Source organism: Ammospiza nelsoni, chromosome 5 (genome assembly GCF_027579445.1).
Source record: "Ammospiza nelsoni isolate bAmmNel1 chromosome 5, bAmmNel1.pri, whole genome shotgun sequence".
NCBI classification, from domain to species: domain Eukaryota; kingdom Metazoa; phylum Chordata; class Aves; order Passeriformes; family Passerellidae; genus Ammospiza; species Ammospiza nelsoni.
This window is the reverse complement of record NC_080637.1, coordinates 63,778,261-63,801,393: the sequence shown is the minus strand read 5'-3', so window position 1 is coordinate 63,801,393 and position 23,133 is coordinate 63,778,261. Positions and strand designations below refer to the sequence as shown.

The 23,133-nt window shown below is 41.3% G+C and overlaps 1 protein-coding gene across 2 annotated transcripts in view; it reads right to left on the bottom strand.

Moving 5' to 3' along the window:
• Positions 1–8,931, bottom strand: part of CAPRIN2 (caprin family member 2) — a 33,200-nt gene extending 24,269 nt beyond the window's left edge. The window contains exons 1-5 of one of the 2 annotated variants that reach the window (XM_059472945.1): positions 8,915–8,931; positions 7,508–7,770; positions 5,783–5,845; positions 2,639–2,725; positions 517–755 (exon numbers count right to left, since the gene is read on the bottom strand). In XM_059472945.1, coding sequence (XP_059328928.1) covers positions 517–755; positions 2,639–2,725; positions 5,783–5,845; positions 7,508–7,756 — 638 coding nt within the window. In that variant the 5' untranslated portion in view covers positions 7,757–7,770; positions 8,915–8,931. Of the gene's footprint in view, positions 1–516; positions 756–2,638; positions 2,726–5,782; positions 5,846–7,507; positions 7,771–8,914 lie in introns of those variants that run through there. The other variant, XM_059472946.1, reaches the window with a different exon arrangement.
• Between the last annotated feature and the right edge of the window lie 14,202 nt (positions 8,932–23,133).

Genomic DNA, 23,133 nt, shown 5'->3' with positions numbered 1-23,133 from the left:
GCATGACATTTAGTGCAGAGGTATCAAAAACTTCAGGCAATTTTTAAAAATCACTTTGAATCTAACAGCAAGAGCACCTCAGGAGCACCATGTTACATTCCTTGGAATAAAGAAGCACACCTGAATCATCAATGCAAATGGAATACAGAAAGAGTTCTGATTTAACTGCACTTTTTTCATTTCATGAGCAGTGAGACCACAGAGAAACAGCACATCCCCAGGCTCCCTGCTGAGGATGGTATTGGACTGTGTCCCCTCAGTCCCACAGGGAGATGTAAAATGGCAAAGTCTGTCTGCAACCTGCACCTGAGGCTGTAATTACTGCAGCTTCCCTCTAAAGCTCCATTAAAGAATGTAAATCTTTACATTCTTAACCTCAGACAAAAGCAAATGTACTGAAGAGAACGTTCACATTACAAAACATGGTATTTAAAGACACAGCAGTGTCAAACAGAGGACATTTACCACAACAATTGAAGCATACTAATAGACAAACCCCCCCCCCCCCGGACTTACCTCAAGTTCTCATTTCTTTCTGGACATGTCAGTTTTGCAAATCTTATGAGGTAGTCTAGTTCTTTAGAAGGCAGGTATATTGCACCATTCACACCACCTTTGAAATCTTTCTGAACATGCTCTTGAGTGAAGTTCTGTAGCACATACTGGACTTGAAGTATTGTACGCAGCTTCTTCTTCTCTGCTTCCAGCTTCAGTAGGCTCTCTCTCCTCTGAGCCTTCTTCTGTGCTTTCAGCAGCTATTTTAAAGCAAAATCCAACAAACACAATATAGGGTTTAATCCTGTTTACTAACAAGATTCTAGGACAAAACACTGAGTTCTAGTACTGATTATCCTACAATGAGGAAACCAACCATTCATTTTGGTTTAGATAAGCTCCTAATTATTCAGATATCCAGAATTTTTTAAGCTCCTCCTTTGGAAGAGCTCTCCATTTATCTACTAATCATCTACATATCTAACTTTCAGTCAAACTGGATACTGGTAGCTTCACTTGCGATATGCCTTTGTGATATCTAGACCCTGATTATGCATGCTAGTTGTTTTATTGTAACAGATTGTACAGAAATTGATGGAATTGATACCAATGCATCATTCCAGGCCTAGCTGACCTTTAGCATTTACCACAGAGTTAGAGAGGCAGAAGTTATCTCAAGTCTCTCCTGGTAAGACAACTGCTCTTCACTTTTGAATATCCCAGCTTAAAGGATACAGCAGAATCCTACAATCATTTCTGTTGGCAGAAGGCTAAAGCACTCATTAAATAAGCAACAACATGAAATTACAGAACACAGAGAATATGCAGTCAAGCCTCTCATCATGCACTAACAGAACTACCCAGCAGAAGCCATCCAAGTAACTGCAGAATTAAAAATGCCTCAATATGTGTCACAATCTATGAAAATTTTGTTCCCTACAACACACTGCAAAGGATGCAAGGATGGTGTTGCCAGAATGGCCCCTAGTGTTCCAGCAATGGCTATTGACTGTAGAATCCATACCAGCAGAAGCACAGCCAAGTTAAAAACAAGGTGGGTTAGCCTTTAAATACAGCATAAATTCAAGAACAAACATGAACTGGTAGAATGCTGGATTACTTAAAACACCAGCACAAGGATACACTGGGTCACAAGGTACCAGTCCTTCAGCATTCTGTAGAAATAATGCCAGAGCAGTGACTAATCATGTTTAGCTTCCCTACCACTACCTTGCATCAAATCTTCTATAAGTGTAGAATTTGCTTGAGCCAAGAGACCAGTATCTCCAAAGATAAAACACTTGCTTGCATAAAAATAATGTATGGAGTGGCTTAAATCCTGAACAAAGACCTAAATAAAGCACTAAATCAGTGTCTTGCCACTATTAGAGACAGCTATGGCAGATTGAGTAGCAAACTCCACAAGCTTCAGGTAAATTTTACTGAGGGATGCACTCTTCATTGAAGTCAAAGTGATTTAAAACCAACACTTTCCCTCACCAGAAGCAGTAAAAAAATCATTTTGGAAGGGATCTTGGGACATTGTCTAGCCCAGCCTCCAGAAGGGGAGGGAATCAAGACCAGATTGCTTGGAGGACAAGGAATCCAAGGACAGATTTTACCACTTCCCCAGGCAGCCTGCTTCTAATGTTTAATCACCCACTGAGTGACCATTTCCTCCTACCTGTTAGCATCTATTTCAAGTACAGATCATTGCTTCTCCTACCACACCTCAGCAAAAATCCCAGCTCCACCCTCTCAGTATTTGCTGTCTGAAGGATAATTGTGCATCTCCTGGCAAGCCTTCACTTCACCAGGCCCAACAAGCCCAGATGCTCCAGGCTCTCCTCCCAGGTCTCATTTTCCAGGCCCCAGCCATTCAGGGACCCACCACTGGAGTCCTGAAGCCTCTTTAGCCTTTGCCTACCAAGTGATCAGAAACAGACAACTGGTTAACAAGCACCAAATAATCAGTTCTCCTTAATCAACTGCTCCTCATATGCCTAAGCTTCACTGCTGCAGAGAAACCAGACAGGAACTTCCTAGCAAGGGGTACACTGGAATAGAAATGTAGCCATTAAAGTAGGAGCACAAAGTTCTGCAGTTACCTCCTGTCAATATAGAGGAGAATAGTTATACTTACATCTTGGCTAAGCCCTGAAAAAGTCTTGTGAAGCTCCTTGGCAAATTCCAGGTTGTGCACTACTTCATCATATTTCTCTACTGCCTCCTACAAAGGAATAGATAAAAAAATTTATTTTTCATGCCTAAACTACTGATTGCAACTCTACTGCCTTGTACTTAAATGCTCATGGTGAAGTTGTCATTCAGTGTGTTCTTCTCTGAAACTAGCTTTTTAAAGATTCTGTGTCTGTGGCTGGTCCTTTAATTGCAAATATCATTCACCTGTAACTGAGATGCAGTTCAAAGCCAGTTCATACCACCAGACAGATATCCTACAAGTTGGCCTATATAGGTCTTGACAATCAGAGGTAAACAGCTATTTAAAAATCAGACTGGTCTAAAACCCTGGAAGGAACACAGGAGAAATTCAGCACAGATCTTCTACCTTCATGCTTAACTGAACACCTTTAAAGAAAATTTGTTCAAACTTTAGAAATATATACACAAGTCACACCTCCAGAAATAAGTCTTTGCAATTTAGTTCCCACAAAAGAAGCCATGTTACTGTCTTTACTAATAAACCAATATTTTACTGGCTAGTCTTCAAAAATAACTGCAGTGGATCATTAATCGCATTATGATATACCCCATTTTTAACGGGTTAATAATTTCTCCAAGTTCCCTTGACAGCTCTGAAGATAGCAAAATGCTGTAGTCCAGACATGCTGCCCATATCTTCACACCACAAGGCATGAGTAACAAGTTTAACTCCAGTTGTTCACATGTGCTTTACACCCAATCTGGTTTATGCTCCTGACATGATATCACAGGTTTTTCTAGAACAGGCCAATCAGTCTACCATAAAGCTCATTCACAGCAGTGTTAGTGCTTCATCAGTGCAGTGACAAAAGCTTAATCTATTGTCCCAATAAGATTTGGGCCATCTGCAAATTCCATATGTGTTGCTAAGCAAATGGAAAACAAGTTATATGTTCATTTGCTCACTTGGATTGCTCAGTTCCTTTTATTCCCGTTTGTCACATACTAGACACTACCTGGACTAAATGCTACTCAACACAAAGTGCAAGCTCTCACCTTGGTGGTTTAGGTTTGTCTTCACGTAATTTACCAAGCAGCTTTGAAGTACTACTTAGCAATTCACTTAGCACTTGAGAGAATGACTTCTAAGAATCCAATGCCCACACATTTGAGGAAGACTCACAATTAACACCAACAACTTACTAGTCAGGTTACAGTAATTGTGCTTTTAACAACACAAATTGCAGAGTAAAACTCTGCACCTGAAAACATCAGGAACAGCCACCACTGCTCTCATGGCAGGCTGCACCTCAGCCCACAGGAAAGCAATAGCTTTCTTCTGTCACACCTGTAATTAACATTCATTAACTGCACCTTGGAAGAACAGCACTGAGGAAAATCTGCTCAGCTTGCAAAAAGCACAATAAGCTGCTGGAAGCTCCTCATTCTTGAAACAAATATTTCCTAATGTAAGGCTAGCACACACATTAGGTCTGGCAGGCATACACAGTAAGTAATTACAGCTTAATCCAAATTGCTTGCAAAACAAGTTCATCACCAGACACGCACTTTTTCCTCTGTGTGAGAAAATTAAAGTTATAGATGACAGCAAGTTATATTAGAACACGACTGTATTATAAGGCAGTTGGTTTCTTTAGCTGTTAAGATCTATTAAGCTCTACTCCAGCTTCAATTTGTACATACACCACAAATTTGCATTTGAAAGTTAGAAATGCAGTATTTCTGTGTCTTAACCACTGAAGCACAGGACTTTACAAGATGGTTAATTAAATATTGAATGCATATGTGCTTCTACAATGGTAACCTCCATTATGAAGGCTGAATCCAGTTCTTCATTTTAGTAGCCTAAGAAACTCCAGAAACTGGGATGAAGACACTAAAGCTTGAAAAGTGAAGCCCAGCTAGGAATACTAAAAATCAGTAACCAAGTTAATGCCATTTTCCAAACACTGTCACCTAACAGCTTTTCACAGTGCAAGGCATATACCAAAGCAGTCAATACATCCAGGACTATTCCAACTTACAGAACATTGTTCAACAGTCTCACTGCTCATGGCAGCAAACAGATTGTGAAGAACACAGATGATCTAAACACAAAAATTTCTTGCCCACCTGATTGCAGATTGAGTTGAGAGGAATTGAAAGGTCATCAACCTACTCCAAACCATTAGATTTAATTAATTTACTTTTGCACTTGATATGGCAAGACACCACATCAGATTTTGTGGCTAAGCACTAAGTGACAATTTACTCCAACAGGTGTAAGAAGGTACTGCTTCTAAGAAGGTGCCATTTTACCCTCTTATTCCACTTATGTCTAACTCTTTCACAAATGATTCACAGTAAGAAAATAGAATTTGTGTTCTCAGACTGCTGCACTGTGATCAAGTTAGCAATCAGTGACATTTTTCCAGCTGGTTCATTAGCAGGATCAGCTCTATCACTGAAGTGTCAGTACTCCTCATCAGATAATTACTCTTTAACATGTGTCCACTACATTTTAAAAATGTGACTCCTAGATTAGTAGAGCAATAAACTCTTTGGATTATGTGACACTACTACTCAGCTCTGCTAAAGTTTTCAAGTTACAGTAACTTGGTTTTGGATCTAAAATCCATTCCAGACCAAGACAAAAGAGAGCCAGCACTGTCAGTTATATTAACAGCTACTTGTAACCAACAGCACTGTGCAGACAACAGGCAATTTCAAGTAATAGCTGCTGATGAAGAAATCATGAGGATTAATTAGCCACCTCAGAATTCTTGAGGTTTAAGTTCTAACACTGCACTGCCATATAGCTCAGCTGTACACAGTTACCTCATTAAGAAACAGAGGTGCAGGAGCACTGAAGCTGAAAGTCTACAGAGCAAAGATAAACAGGGATCTTCTATTCCTTCAGGGAACACCATGAAGGTTAAAACAGGCAATGGAGCTTATGGGCTCAACATTCAGCCTGATAACCAATAATTTGTTAATTTGGTTTTGTGAAACATACCTTTAGGTGCTGCTTCTATAAAAACACTCATCTCTTTCAGCAACCCATCCTTCCTGCCAGATCAGAAGGTTTTGAGGCCTTCCACTCCTGCATAAAAAGCAAGCTTACCAACTGGTCTTGATTGAGGGCTTCCCCTTTCTTCAGACGATCTTTGTAGTCTTCTAGTTTGAGCTGCAGAAAATTCAAAGTGTACATTATACAGTAATCAATACAAAAATTAGGCAAGGGGTATGAGTGAAATGCTGTAACATAAAACAGAAAACCTCCTACTTCCTCTTGTTTCTGAAGAAAGGAACACAGTTTTACTATGCCTTTGATTTGGCATAGTCTGCAGGACTGTCTACTTCCTTTCCCTAGCACTGATCTTTCAGTTCTTACTTGCTACTTTTGTTTCATTTAGCAACTATTAATGCATTGATCCAAGATCTTTAAATGGCTTCAAATACATCTAGTGTCCTTGTTTAAGGAAGGCTTGTTTAGCTTTCCCAAGTCAATGCTGGAATTTAGTCATATCATCCTTGAATAATCCTTGTTACATCTTTCAAAAATTTGGCTTTAGTTACACCAAAAATTTATAGCCCTGTTCCCTAAGAAAGTTAACAAGTGTATTTCCAATATACCAAAGCATTCTTTAAATGCTGATGTAAATAATACAAAACAAAGCTATTTGATATTGCAAAACTTTTTTAGGGAAAAGAAAGGTGACTTCACTGCCATGAAATCAAATACTATTCCATGTGTGTATCTAGAGCTTCACTGACAGTACCTATAGGAGTGCAAGACTAGGAATACTTTCTACTTATTTTACCAAGTCACAGTTTTATTTGCTGATAAGGCCATACTGTCATTCATGTGAAAATCAAAGGTACCAGAGAAATCCACAAGAAGCAGCTTCCTTGGACAGAATCAGAATACAACCCATAGTTGTTTAATCATAAAAAGGAAACATGCTTGTCTGATGTTATTCAAAATCACAGCATGATGCATGACATGAGACAGCAGTAATACTGCATCTCCTGCAGGAGGACCAAGTCCCCTAAGCACATGGACAGATGTCTGATCTACTCTCTCTCCTTGCCCTAAGACATAACTAAAAGCTTTTCAGGCATTTAGAGTAGCACAACTTATTCATACAATTGCTTTACATGTGATCCTGATCCAGCACTGAAAGCAACAGCACCTTCACATCTTTTATCCTACAGAAAATAACATTCTCTCAACTCAAAGCCAAGCACACAGTCACCTGCCAATCAGCTGAAAAGCCTTAGAATGCAGAAGTCTGATTAGCCCCAGCTACAATAATTATCTCAGTTATTATTGTTACTAACACTGTTCTGTTCCCCCAGCCTCAGGAAAGCAGAGCTTAAAATGAGTGATCAAGTTTTGGACAATTTCTGTACAAAAGTTTTCCAGTCAGTAACATTAGCCTGTATTTAAAATATGTAAGTCAAATATTTATGCAAAATAAAGGGTAATACATATTTAATATAATCTGACATTTCCACTGAGGAAATGTCAGACTATATTAAATACGTATTCCAAAGAGAAAACACTTGCTCTAACTTCTGATTTTACAAACAATTTGCATCTAAATTAATATCAGATGCATATAATTGATGAAGGATCTCTGCAAGACTATAATCACGTTTAAATCAGATGCAAGTTTGTTCTGAACTGATTTGGTCAAAAGAAGCATCTTCAGTTTTGATCAACATACATTAGTTCTCTATATACACAAATAACCTTATTCCAGCAGTTAAAAATAATAGAAATAACATGAAATATTATTTTAAAGGCAATAAGCTTTACTACCGGGCAAGAAAACCGAGTTACCTTCTTCTTCTCGATGTTCCTGATCTTGTGTTTGAGGCAGATGAGGCCGTTGTCGATGTAGATCTCGTAGGCCTGCGAGGGAGAGGCCGCCGTGCTCAGCGCGGACTGCAGGGGGCTGGCGGGAGCCGGGCTCTCCCCAGCCGGGGTCACCTGCTGCTTGGCCGCCTTCATCCTCTTCTCCTCCCCTTCCTCCGACCGGCCTGAAGGTGATGATGGACGATGGAAAGGGGCTTGGGAAAGCCGCACCATTGAAATGGATGGAGCTGCAAAGAAATTCTCTTATTTAGCTCGCTCACACCGTGCTCCCCCCCTTTTCGAGTTACGTCTTTTCTTGTCACAGAACATTTAGCCACAAAACTGAGCCTCGGGAAGGAGCGACCACAATTTTTCCACGTTTCTCCCTCCCTTTCAAAATATCTGTAGCAAGAATTTCAAAGCAAGGCAAACTTCGTATTGTTAGCAGCCTCCCCACCCATGCAGACACCAAAAATCCTTTACATAGGCAGAATTCGGCAGCACAGGGGATGATTCCAGAAACTCAATATAGTGACCATATAAAACTAGGCAGGTTTCCTGCACACATCACCCACAGGGGAAAAACTGCAAGCAAGCAATTGCAAATCACACCGCCAGCCCGGCATCCGGGCTGCAGCCTGAATGAAAATTTAGAAGGGCCATGCCTGAAGCTGTGGCCCCTCTTCTTCTCAATCCCCTTAAGTCTAGTTCACCCTTTCATGACCTCTGCAGCAATCCAAGCGAGAACTTACAGTCAATTCAATTTAAAAAAAAAAAAAAATCCACACAGACAAATAGAAAAAAAAAAAAAAAAAAAAAAAAAAAGAAAAAACGTTTGATAAAGCAAACTAAGCCAGCTTAGTTACAACAGCATCATTCTTCGTGAGGAACTGGTCCCTGCCTACACCCATCCCAAAAAACATGCCTGTGCCACGGCAAAACACCGGCTACCATTGGAGGGGCCGTAACCTTGAGCAGAGTTTCTGCAAGACATGCTCGGCCACCCTCATCTTCAACTACTTACGGACACCTGCTCCTGGAAAGCAATGACACCACAATTCTGCCTGCCCGCCGCCGGGGAGGCCGCACCACATCACCCCAGCGGGCAGCCAGGGCAAATCCTGCCTTTCCCCGGGACAGCCTCCGCCGCCGGGGGAGCCAGGACGAGCCTTCCATCGCGTCCTTGCCAGGGATGGCCAGGGAGCTCCTCCCGGGGGGAGAAGGGCATGGCCGCCACGGCTCCCCGAGCGGGGCGGTGGCGGAGGAGCGGAGAAGGGAGGAACAGCGGCTCCTTCCTACAGGGGATTCGCCTCCTGCGCCTCCCGCCGCGCTGCGGGGCCCGCCGGCCCCACACCGCCCGGCCGGCTCATTCTCTCCCGCCTCCCCGCTCACCTCGGTGCCCGCACACGCTCAGGCCCGCCCCGCCGCCCGCCCCTCGCCTCATATAGCGGCGGGGCGGGGCGGCTCGGCGCCGGTCACCGCCCGCTCCCAATGGCCGGCGCCGCCTCACCTGCCTGCCCGCCCAGCGCCGCGCCTGGAGGGCGGGCCCGCGGGGCGGCTCCCCTGAAGGTCGGGGCGTCCGCCCGGCAGCTGTGTGGGATGTCCTGGGCATCCCAGGAGAGACAGAGCAACCTCTCGGGTGGGGTCTGCTGCTCCTGCAGGGACCTGAGTGACGAGCGTCCGGGGAGAGTGGCCTTGTCACCGGCTTCGTGGGGAAGGGAGGTCAGGTGTGACACTCCGCCATGTGCCGTCCGTGAGGGCGAGGTTTGGCGCGGGGCCCTGGCAAAGCCACGGTGCGCTGTCGCATGGCGTGGATCGCAGCGGCCTGGCACCACAGTGAGCCGGGGCCGGCGGGCAGCGCTCCCCGAACAGCTCCACACAAGGGCTGCATCCTCCCAAGGCAAGGGCATCCACTCGGCCCTTTCAGGGCCCACTGTTCAGTCACACCCTGTGACAGTAAAAGTGTTGGTCTGTGCTTGTAATCCAGCTCTGAAGGGCTCCTCTGGGCCCGTAAAACTCCTGGAGGAGATCTGCAGGACTGTGGGTCACCTTACATAGCAAAAAAAAAAGTGAATGTCCTCTAATAATCACAGAATTTATTAGATTGGAGTCCAGCCTATGACTGAGCTGTACACTAGACCGAGACACTGAGTGCCACACCCAGCCCTTCCTTAACACCTTGAGGGACATTGACTCCACCACCTCCCTGGGCAGCCCATTCCAATGTCTAATCACCCCTTCTGTGAAGAAATTCTTCTTAATGTCCAACCTAAACCTTCCCTGGCACAGTTTAGGATTATCCTCTCATCCTATCCCTTGTTACTGGGGACAAGAACCCAATTCCCCACCTGGCTACAACCTCCTTTCAGGTCCCCCCTGTTTCTCTTTTTCTCCAGGCTGAACACCCCCATCTCTCTCAGCCACTCACTGTAGGACAACCCAATGCCACCCAACCATGTAAACTCTTGATAACTACTAAAACCATTTGAAGCTAATTGAATATAAATTAATCACAAAGAAACTTCTGTTAAGCCCTCACAATCACTGCTATGGAAGGCTGGAAGACTAGGGAAAACAGACCTTCCGAAGGTCAGAGGACTAAGCTGGAAATCTGTTTTCTGTGTTTCTGTTTTTGTGGCCATTACCACAAAGAATAAATAAACTATAGGGCAAGTTCATAGCAATCCTGAAATTTGTGAAAGTAATGAAAATAGAGACATTTTGAAAGAGAGAAGAGTGAGTTAGTGAGGAAGGATTGCAAAGACGGGTTTTACAGAACACAAGATGTATTTATGTAGTGCAATGGATGGATGAGAGAACAGGGGAGGTAAGGTTAGACATAAGAAAGATTGCTTTTTAAAATAAAACAAGCAAATGATACATGATTCAGACAATAAGGAGAATTCACAGAGTATCACAGAATCAGATTCAGCTGTATGCAACCACCTGTAGCATCCACCATCTTGCCTCTTCTCAATGTGTAAAATTCTTTAATCACATGTCCCAAAAGTCTACATTTTTTTAAAGCCCTGGCTCCTAGAATGAGGTTGCTTTGTGAGGCAGTTTTTATGACTGAAAAGAAATGCTAATGAGAAAGACACAGCTTGTGTCTAGGATCAGCTGTGTGCTCTGAGAGTCCTTCCAGTAGATTTCTGTGGGGTTTTTGCAAAGCTAACACGGATGGGCTAGATCCTTGAAAAGTAATTATAAAATGAATGATCAGTTAATGCATTTGTTAATAATGAGTCATAATTAATGTTCATACACCTGGGACTGTTCTGTAAGTCATAGTTACTACTGACAAACTGCTTCATAGTGCACTTCTACAATTATTTGTATAAAAGAGGAAAAATCAAAAGGAAAATTCACACAAGCCAAATCCATATTTAAAATCAAAGAATATTTTAATTTCATTTTAAAAAATAGAGAGTAGCTAATTGAGACTAATGCTATATACATTTATAATATATCTGTGATCTCTAGAGCGCTGTAAAGAATGTACCAATGTGGTGAGGTCAAGCCCAGTGAAGTTAGGAAATGCCAGGATTAAGCACAGCCTAAATTAATTAAATTCCATCTTGTAGATCCATTGTGAGATCATCTCTAAGATGGTTATAGGTTATGATAGTCAAGCCATGCATCAGTCATAGCCATGGGGATCTGTGCCTTTTTCTCTAGGATCAGAAGGAGAATACACTCTAATGGCTGAAGACAATTGTTCTGTTCTTTTTGTCATGTTTGATTGATTCTGCTTGACCCCTCCCACTGGGACTGCCCTAATTTCTCCCAGTCTCAGAAGTTCATCCAGCTCTCATTTTTCTCAGATTCTAATTCCCACTCCTGAACCCCAGGCTCAGTCTTCCTCCCCAGGTCTGCACGTTGTCCAAGTCACAGGCTCCTTTGCACACAATTCCAACCCTTTGCCCAACCACTTCCAGTTTTCCCACCTGACTCTTTATCCAGCCCACTGAACCCCTCCCTAATGCCAGTGGCACTCAATGCCAGCTGTGTCCCTCCAGCTGCAGTGGGCCAGCCCACAGCCAGCTGTGGTGAACATTCACCCCCTGCCATCCCTTCTGTCACTGCATTGTGAAATTCCAGCAAGTCAATGATTAGAATAAGATGAGTTCCTTGTTAACTTCAGGAGAGAAAGAGACAGTGCAGATGTTGCCAAGATTATCCACCAATGGACTAGAGAAACCTGCTTCGGTCATGGAACATATTTCAGACAGGCAAGCTGAGGAATTCTGGATCCAACATGAGATGAATACATTAGGTCTCACAAAGAGGATTGTTAGTCAGAATTACACCCAATTTATTGGAAGGCCCTGGAGAGGAAATATGGTACTACAAGGCTATTTTATGCTACAAGGAGTTTTTTCCACACATAAACCCTGTGGCTGCCTGTCTGCTGTTCAGAACTCAGAGCCAAGAGGTCTGGAGAGAGTTTGTTCCACTCAGTGTCCACCATTGCCTTACACAAGCTGCTGCACCTAATAGTGATTTCTAACTTCAGAAATGCTTCTTAAACATGCACTTCTCGCTTTACACTCCAGCTCCTTGTCTTCTGTGTTTTTGTCACAGGGCCCTGATTGCAGTTTCCTTGTACAGAAACTTTTCCTCCTTTTTTGCCTCCATGTTCAATCCTGCCCAGCAAACTGGTTCATGTTCCTGCTCTTTGCATGCAACCAGTGCCAGGCATTTCCATTCCATTTCCTTTCCAATTCCCAGATGGTTTCAGTTGCCTGGCTCACTTCTCACCTCACCAGAATTCTAAATTCTATTGATTCCTTTCCATTCCTCTCATTTTGCTTTTCTTTTTTTTTTTTTTTTAATCACTTTCTGTGTTTTCATCAGAAAAATTCTCCCAAAACTTTCAAGGGAAAGAAGAAAAGGAGCAACAAAATTAAACAGAAACAGTTCCTGTGCCTGGAAGCAGCCATTACAAGCTTAGCCAAATTTCACCTACCTAGCTCCAGGCCAAACAGCATGTGTTTAATTAAGATCCATGTTAACACCCATAAGATCTGCAAGGGAATGGAGTTATGTTGCCTGGCAGAAGCTGAAATTCCTGTTTCCAGGCTGTGGTTTCTGGAATTTCAGTGAAAGTGTAGAAAGGATCCTGTGAACTACTTGTTTTTTCAGTCCCACTGGGAATCAACAAATGATTGGGGTTGGATGGGACATCTAAAGATCACTTAATCCAAACCCTAGTTCATCTCAACTCAATTTGAAGCACTCACCCAGAATGGAAGTGTTCATTTGGAGCTGAAAAATCTTACAGCAAAAGCAAATTTTAAAAGTTCTGGGCAAGCTTAGTAAAAAAAGGGCACAGCTATGCAGAAAGATTATGTGATCTGAGCAGTGAAAGCAGCAGCACCTGCCTCTCTTAATGTCTCTGTCCTTGCTTAGGAGTTAATAAAACCTCAGTTGCAAAAGGTGAAATGTTGCAGAGCAGGCATTCATATGGGATTTCTTTATTGTCTGTCCATGAGGGAAATTTTTTTAAAAAAATCACTAATTTGCAGTTATGAGATTAAAGAGTCATGTGCCTGCAAATGCTTCAAAACAGGGACCAGTCCACGAAAGTGAATTTATTTGAGTCAGAAACATTTCTTTTTGATACATTGATACATGAACACATGTAGAGTGTTATTTTCTGCACAACACCTCTCCTATCCTCTTTTTCTGTGCCTGGCATGAAAACAGTTGAGTTCAGGATACATTCCTAGGTTTTGCAGGATTTAGAAGATTTACAGTGAATGAGCAAAATAACTGCAGGAAAATATATTTTTATGGATAATGCAAGTGAACATTGACTTTTAAACTAAATCAAGCTATCTCTGCTACAAACCTCTGAGGAATTTAATATGGATGTGTTCCTCTTTTTCTAGATGAATTAGAATCTCGTTGGAGTTACAGAGCATTCACAGCTGCAACGAGCATAAACAAAGGGGGTGTTTTGAGCATAATATGGGCCTTTGAATACAAATATCCTGGAGATTGAGGAATTATGTCTTGAATTATGTACTCAAAGTTAGTAGCATCTATGACTTTTGCCTGTAGAAAAGGGGGATAATCCCACCTCCAGCATTCACAGGAATGCTGATTTAAACTGCCCAGGTTAATTGTCCATCTGAAACCAACAGTGTCTCCAAAACAGATCTTTATTATTTCATTTTGTTGGTCTGTGGAAAAATGTTTTCTTTTTCCTAAAAGGAAAGGAGAGTTCTGTGGTGGAAATAGTTTATTGAAAAGAGGAGCTATAGAACTGCACATACTCATAGTTCCGCACAGGGATTAAAAACATGTTACTGAAATACTGGGTGTGCTACCTTCCTCTGCTCCTCTGGCAGAACCTCCATTGTCCAGGGATTCTTTGCTTCCCAAGAAGTGCCTATGAATTGCTTGGTGTCCTTTTCCTTCCATCACAGCCCTAAGAGCCCTTGGATAATGCACGTCTCCATTAAAATATTACTCTTACCTTGTATTTTCCTGCTGCAGCAGTATGGTTTTTTGCTAGGGTTTTTACTTCCATGAAAGTAGTTTTCCAACTGTTTGTAAAAATCTTTCTCAGTTCCTTCCTTTTCAGATTTCTGAGTTCTTATGTGATCACATTTTCTTCTCCCAGAATTTGGTTTTCTTGTCCACTGACTCAGCTGCAGAATCCTTAATGGCTCATGGCTCTGGTCTCTGTGTTGCACATCACAAACATGAATCTCATACTTCCTGTACACTTACAACCAGAAATATTTAAGTTAAATAGGTTTTAAAAATATAACAGCCTGACTTGCTTGGGGTTTTGATCCAGTTAATCATCCTAAGTATAGTTTAGATAGTAATGAGTTTCATGTCTTTTACTTCACAACCAATAATCTGGCTCCTCCAGAGAAGCTAATGGATTTTTATTATTCCCAGGGAAATGCCAATGACAGATTTATTTCCTTCTTATTGCCACCTAAACACCTTTGATCTCAGGCTTTTCAGGTGGAGCAGTGAAAAATGTTTTCACTTGTGTTTCCCTTTGAATCCTACTGTGTCACTGATGCATTCTGGGGCTCAATTAAACTTAATTTAAAAGTCTGATTTCAGACCATTGCAGATGATCTCTGCAATTTGGTAGCTTCCTCTGCATCATTACCCAATGAGTTGAGAGGAAAGGAAAAAATAGGCCCCACACTCTGATTTTTTTTTCTCATTAGGAAGAAAGGATGAGTGGTAGACAATTGACATTCCTGAAATCTCTCTGTGACCTGAATTCAGGACACAATTTCTGTGCCTCCATTTTTTCCTGCTTCAAGTTCTGAGCAATTTAATATACAAAATCTTGTGCATCTGTATGTAATTGAATAAAAAGAGGGGCAAAATTTTGCAACTTCACAAAGTGTTATTGTGAGATTCAATCAGGAGGGAAAAAACCATCCGAAATTATTAGTGAACAAAGCTGGAAGACTTGAGAAATTTATATTATCAGTTAACTTATTTCATTCATCTCTGTTCCTGTAAATACTTTAATTTTACATGAAATAACAGGGTATTTATATAGGAAAAATGTTGACAAAAGTTTAACATACATGGAAAATGGAAATCATAGGAGAAAATCACAAAGCAGAGATCCAAAACTTCTCTCTGGTACTTTTATAAAACAGAGAAGGGTTTTTGAATATGTGCATGCATATGTGTAATTTTATTTTGGTCATTTAGTCACAATATAAAACAATACTGAACACATGAATGCAAATAAACCAAATCAAGATTTATAGAACAGGCCCTGTCTTTCTTGAAGGCTTCCAATGATTTCCTGCAGAATTCAAAGTACAAAAACCAATTTTGATAATAGTCCTTCATTTTTCTACTTTTTAATAAAATCCAGGCTCTTCATTCATTTGTATTCTAAAAAGATATTATCCTGCAACCAGTATTTTTTAAGACTCAGCAGCAAACAAATTGCTCCTAAATCTATGACTATATTTATAAAAAAGCCATCGATTTTTATGAAAAATAAGAATATCATTGACAATTTTTACAAGGCTGAAACCATCCCAACAATTTCATAAAGCTCTCAGAGAGCAGCATTGTTCAGGGATTCTGACAGGTTGGGTCTTAATATTTTTATACTATTAAAATTAATTCAATATTGGCCATTGATTTAAACCCCTGCCTCATCTAACTCCCATTTTAATTTACTGTTACAACAAAAACTCCCTCTTAAAATGCCTGCATAGAAACTAATGTGGTTTTCTCTTACCTTATTAAGTTTTGCCACAAGAAGGAAACATTCACTTGAAGCAACTTGATTAAGTAAAATCTAAGTAATTTAGTAAAATCTAATCTTCATACTTTTTGATTAAGTACTTGGCATTTTTTATGTTTGCTCTGTTGATGTAAGTGCAGTCATTCACTTACATGAGTGTCAGAACATGGAACCACAGGGAGTATAAACTTCAGCTGAACCTGCAAATTATTTTTTGTAATTCAGAATCCTTATTAGCCATCTACATAGCCCATTTTTAACCCTGAGCAATTGACTAATCCCACCGACTTAATTAAGGCAATATGCAAGTTTCATTTTTATTAAAGATTAATATTGAAAAGCATGCAGGTTTTTGCCTTTGCTGTTGTTCCTGCTCACAACAGTTGTGATTTTAATGGGATAGTTCATCTTAAAGAGAAGTAGCAAGTGCTTCCTTTAGATAAAAAATCTAAACAGCTTTCCAGGGCAGTATTAGGATGCCAATAAAAAAGTTACATGAAAGAACTTTACTTCGAGTGTTTATGGATAATTATTTATTCTTGGTATTATTCCTCCATCTAATTCAGATACATAGGTATTATTATGTTTTAAAGGTTATGAATACTGGTCAATTCAGACATCCTGTTAAAAAAAAAAAAAATAAATAAAACCTTAGTGTTTCTGCAGCACTTAGAGCATGCAGACATGTAGTTAAAAAAAAGCAATGAATAATGTTGTCAAGAGCATACTGTTCTCATACCTCCTAGAGCCAATGGAATACCAGGAACATTTTCTGGTAAAAAAACATCAGAACCATCTCTGAAGCCTGACAGGATATAGGAGAATAATTAAATTTTCCTGCTTTTCAATGGGCTGCACACCAGATAAAAACCCTGTGAAATAATGAGAGCCTTCAGCCTCCAGACAAGGTAACAGCAGCAGAGTGTTTTCAGATCCTCAGAGGAGCAGCACCATCACTGCTGATAACAAACAAAGAGCCAGGAATGAGCTTGGGAAAACTATAAAAACCTCATCAAAGCACAAATCTTACAGTAAGGCTGAAAGGCAGCATGGACACATCTTCATGTTTCAGTGATAAATAAATATGTATTCATTTCACAGAATAAAACACCCTGGATTGACTCAAGAGTCAAAAGCATGATGATACACAGGATTGTTAATACAAACTGGAAAAAAAATTCCCCTGTGTGACTGGTGAGTGGATTAGAGCTTGGATGCAGAACCAGGAGCCATTCCATCTTAACTTCCTAAAAGACCCCTGGGGTATGTAGGACTCCAGGTAGCCCTAGACCCAGCAGACAACACCACAGCTAAAATCTCCACTTCCAGAAATGCTCAACCACCTACAGCTCCCTCTGAAATCAGAAAGCACCAGAAGGGTGCAGCCACTCTGAAAACCAAACCAAAAGCCCCAAGGTCTGTAAGTATTTGTTCACAGGTTTATGTTGAAGTTCATAAATAGTCCTGCAAGACATCACCCAACCTTCATTGAAGGCATAGGGAATTTTGCTGGGGGCTTCTCACCAGTCAGTATTTTGCCCCTCACTCCCTCTGTACTTAGGTATTCAGAGAAGACCTAAATTTGAATTCTGTGCTCACAAAAAAGCCCCAAACCAAAGCAAATAAACAAACAAACAAAAAAAAACCCCCACAAAACCAAACAAAAAACAACAAACAAAAACCCCTCATTCTGAACATTTGGGTGTATTTTATGAGAAAGATTTTAAATTAAAAATGTCCATATTCCCCCTTACTTTGCCATGATGCCTACACATGATGCTGCTGTTAGTTTCACATTTCCAAAGGTTTACCAGTTTCAGGTTTGCATGTTGAAAGTTTCTTTTGCTGTGCAGTTCAAGTTTCTTGCACCCTTATGAAAAAGTCCCCCAAGCAGTGCCTGACTGCAGGTGGGTGGATGTTTCTGCTCTCTGCAGGGAAACATACAGTAAAAACTCTGAGGATCTTGAAAATTCACTGGGAACTGCATTACTCATCCTGATTTTATAAAGATACTCAGGTGTCAATATAATTTAGAACTGTTATTTTGGCGGTTATTATTTGTCTTCATTCAGTAGATCATGGGCTGAGTCTCAGACTCTCTTACTGAAGAGCTGTGAGGTTTTTTAAATTACAAAGGAGATCCACAGAGCTGGAACATCCCCAGAAATAAAATGGTATTCTCTACACTCTACACAAGGCAGGGCAACACTGCTCCTCTCCTGTTCTGCTCTTGGCTTTACATGGTGGGATGTAGCAGAGAAAATTCAATATACCAAACTCCAACAATTATGAATGACCTTAGGGTGGAACCTAAATCAGTTGTCTAAATTTCCAATGCAACCTAAAGAAAATATTTTTGTGAAACTTCTGTCCCTCCAGCCTCACAGCAAATGACCCTTCTCACAGCCAAACATTTTTGTGATTATTTACACTGAAATTATATATACAGACTTCAAGTAGAAAAATTATAGCAATTTAATGGGCTGCAAAACATTTCTAATTTTTTTTCATGTTTAGCTGATCTTACTCTTGCTATTAGGAGCTCATTCAAGGCAGCAGGTGCAGCTGAATAGAACTTCACATGGGAACTTCCCTGGAAAACTGGCATCAAGGATAAAAAAAAAATGTGTAAAGTAGCAGATTGAATTTTAGCAAATTGACTGGATGCTTTCTCTGCCTTCCAAACAGCCTGCCCCTCCAAATAGACAGAAGAAGAAGAAGTTGATATACTTTTACATCACACTCATCAGGAGAGGAACATGTGCTCCACTCTGCGTGTGTAGGAACAGGGGGTGTTTACATTTTGTAGGTTGAGAAGAAATGGGAGTATTTCTAAGTAGAAGCATTTTATGTGATTAGTATGCTGCCAGTCCAGCAAAGCACAGGCTTAAGTACCCAAGAAATTAATTTACTCCAATTTAATTTAGCACCATTATGTGATTTTTTTTTTAGTTTCCTTAGACTTTTAAAAATATACTGATTAGTTAATAAGTGTTTAGACTCATGTTAATTGTTGCAACAAGTACTGTAAGTGCAGCATTCAGACAGAGCTCAGTTAATTTCATCCAGTACCTTTCATGGGAATCTCATGGTTGTCTGGAAGTTTCCCATCCTAGGAGAGAACATCTGTGATGATGGATAGCATTATGATGAGGGAGGGAAGCTAAACTATGTTTTTTAATCATCTGTTGATTAGTTTCATCCTGTTTCTTTTTTTTATCCATTCTTCAAATATTCCATGGTCCTTAGAGGGTGTAAGACCTGTGTCCAACACTTGTTCATTGATGCTGCTTCTTTCTCATAGCCCCAGGCTACCTGCTTCCCTTCTCCATCAGACAATTACCCATGATGAAATGTGCAGCATGAAGTGGAGGGAAGGAAAGGATGTCTTGAACTCATTATTTGGAGAGATGCGTAACAATGAACTGTTTGTGATGCTGTTGGAATAACAAATGAAATAAATCAAGTGGAATCGACTTTGCAGTTTTGCATGTGATAATGGAGAGTCTTAAAGCAATGCTTTAAAAAAATTATGAAGGTGATTGAAATTATTATACATTTGGGTTCTACCTCATACATTAATAAGAGAGTTGTGGCCATGATTTCTAAATAGATAATAGAGAACAGTGAACTCATACACATGCTGTAAAACCGTGATTTGAAAATTTCCCACTTTGTTGCATAGTCATGAGGCTTGTTACTTGCACATCTAATTTCCTTTGAATCCTTTTAGCCCAGTGAATGTTTATAATTATTAAATGAATGCACTGAAGACTGAAGAATTTGTTATTTTTAAAGCTATCTAGACACTAAGGCAGGTAGAAGTAATGAAGAATGTCTGGGGTTTTTAAAAGCCAAATTTACTGATTCTATTGGACATAAGTTTTCAACTAACCTGAAAATTTAAATGAATTTATGGTCTACAAGGGATGACAGAAAGACAGTGCTGAAAACAGAAATCTCATTCTCCTTAGTGTTTCCCAGTGGTTACTCGCAACTGCTGTACTTATAAGGGCTATGGCTGAAAACAAGCAGTAGTCAGCTAATATCTGCTATTAATTTATATGTTGGTTTTGTTTGTCTGACTTTGGTGGGGGTTTTTTGTTTGTGGTTTTTATTTCAAAAAACCAAACAAGCTTTTAGAAAACCTGGAGTTAAAAAAATTGAAATTAGGTGGAAAGTCCAAGGGGAAGGGACAGCTTTATAAAGTTAGCAAGGAGCCTGGGTAAACCCCCATCTCATGCACATACACATATAACTTACACTATTGCTACACTATAAATGAGAGAAAAGACTGAAACAAAAAGATGCAATTTTCACCTTTTTTGCTGAGACAAAAGCAGACTTGACAGGATAATTTTTGTACTGTCTTCTCACTAGGTTTAGCCAATAACTTGACAGTAACTGGCCAAACTCCTCTAAACAAGGAGACAGACAATAATTTACACAGTTTAAAATACCATTTCCATACTCATTACAGAGCACAGAGCTGTGAGAGCACCCATCCTGGGTAATGGAGTGCGTTTGTTCCCCTGCAGCCACAGGCAGGCAGAAAGCATAATCCCTAATACAAACACTGCCCTTTCACTTTGGCCAGCTCATAGGTACATAATCTCCACATTAGAAAATCAGGAGAAATCCACCTCATGGTTCACAGCTCACAGACACTGCTGCTTTTAACCTAACACAAGAGATGTAGGAAGTAGTAAGGCACTAATGTGGAAGGAGAGTGCATGACTTTCCTGACATTTTTGTGCTAGAAAATCAAAATCAAATCTCACTATATACCCTTCTGGGGCCTTCAGAAGCACAGGAGACAACTGATGGCTGCTGTGTGTGAGCATTACTGAAAAGTTGTTCAGGTCCTGATGCTTCTCAGCTCTCCTCCTATTCACTATTCCCACCTATCTCCATATTCTCCCAGACTCTTCCTAAAAGGCACATTCCCCACCTGCAATAGGAGCATGCATAATACTCCTGTTTACATTTAGGGAAAAAACATCTTTTCCTTCATTTAGAAAAAAACCATCTTTTCCTTCATTTACAAAACGTTCTCTTTTCTGTTTTATTTTTAAGAGGCACGTTTGCTTAGTCTTCCTATGAAATCCATGTGGATTCTCAGTTCCCACTTTCCATGTGACCTTTGTCTCAAACATTCAGCTGGTGCCAGGACTGCCATCTACCCCCAGAGCTGCAGAGTCAGCAGCAAACCCAGGATGATTAGTTATCACTCAGACTTCAAAGTGTGTCCAACAGGCTAGACAAAAATGACAGAAATGTTAAAAGAGACAAAGCTGAGAGAAAGGGAGAAAAGAGGGGACAGGATCAGACTACACAGGTGATGTTACTTAGGAGAGTTAGTACACAACATGGTTGGATTTTACTCAGGTTTTTCTTTCTAGGTGCCTTGATCCCTGTTCATGACTATTCTGAAATTTCTAGAAGCTCTGTAACTTTAGAAGATTAAAATAGAAGAAAGGGGGGAAAAAAAAGGAGCAAACAGATTCCTATTTTCCTGCTTTATTTCAGTGAGACATAAAGGGGCATAATAAATCTGATGCCCCTTCAGGACCTAAGACAACTGCAGCAGTGTCTATGCCACAGCAGCCTCAAGAACAATGCCTATCTTGTTTTGTTTCCTCCCCTGGCATTTCTGTCCCCATGGCTGGCTCAGCAGGAGGCCATGGACTGGCTGTGTGGCACCAGGGCACTGCTGTGCCCCAGGCACATTGCTCTGTGCACACATGGGGCATCCCATCACACTGACACACGTGGCACTGCACCCACCTTGCCCAGCACTGCAACCCCTCCAGGACCCCAGCAGGTTCCTTGGCACAGAGTCCCCTGAGCCCCAGGGAACTGTCTGCCCCAGGAGGTGGTGGAGTCACCATCCCTGGATGTGTTTAAAAAAGGACTAGATGTGGCATTCAGTGCCATGGTTTAGTTGGGAGGTCAGGAGATAGTTGAACTCGATGATCTTGAGGGTCTCTTCCGACCTAGTGATTCTGTGAAAGGGTTGGATCATGGGCATTTTGGTAAATCAGACATAAAGAATAATATCAATAAGAATATTAATAATTAAGAGAGTTAATAATTTACGAAGATCTAATCTGGTCCTCGGGAACTCTCTCTGTGCCAGAGAGTGGCAGCCTTTCTGTGAAGGCTGTGCTTTGCTCTCCAGTTCCTCACAAGGTGGCCTTGCAATGAAAGCAATCCTTGTGAGGAGCCATTAGTGACTGACCTGTGATGCTTCACCTGGATTCAATCCACTGCATTTTCCCAATTACTTAGTGAAGTTTCTCAAGCAGGTGGAAGATCTCCTCCCACCAGATCAGAACTCTGCTGCAGCACCAGACTGCTGTGGAATGCAGTGGCCTAATTAAGGCAATGTTAATGAGCAGCAGGAGCACATGGATGTGAAATCTGTTGGAGTGGAACAGAAGTTGTTGATTCTGGTTACGTAGTGTCTGGGAATCAGCTGCAAATTTCACAGCCATTTAATTTGCACCTGTTCTCAGATGAAAGAACAGGGCCTTTTGACTAGATTTCAGTGGCCTGCATCTTTGAGCAGGGCTTGGCCCAGTGCTCTGCAAGTTATAGATGCCATGTGTGCCTCTGCATGTCCTGCACTCCCATTTCTTGAAGAAAAAAAATCACAGAAGGCATGCCAGCAGTTATGGGGCAATGTGGAATGCCAGAACCTCTCAATGCAGCAGCAAAGCCCACCCACTGGTTTGTGACCAGATGTGTGCTCTCCCTAAAGCAGAGTTGGAAAAAGCCTGTAAGTGGATATAAGATGTATTTCTTTCACAGTGACAGGTGATGGGGAAGAGGTCACAGTCCTTGGTCATCTCATTTCAGGGAGAATTGGAGATCAGAGATCACCTCTTGGAGGCAAACACCCAGGATCAGGGAGAGCCTTCAGGAAGCAGTTACTGCCTAGATGTCAGAAGTTGAAACACTTGCTAGGTTAAAATCCTTGGGATCAGACCTGGCAGCAGGGAAACATCTCCAGCCCAGCTTCTAAGAAAATTGCCTGCCATGTGTCCCAGCCTGCAGCAGTGCTGGGTCCTTGCCCTACTTTGCTGTGGAGGTTGGCCAAGCAGACAGCTGCTCTAAGAACCTCGCAGGGCAGACACATCCTCAGAACAGGGTCAGGATCACCCTGAGTGTGGCTGTGGCTCTCACATCCTCACAGCAGCTCCAGCAGCAAGGAGAGCACACACATGTGCATATCCACCGAGCTGCTTTCCCTGCTAAGGGATCCTGCTGGCAGCAGCTCCTTTGCACCTCTCTTACAGCCTGCAGCTGCTTTTACCGGGCCAAACCTGGTGCCACCTGGCTTGGGTGACACAAT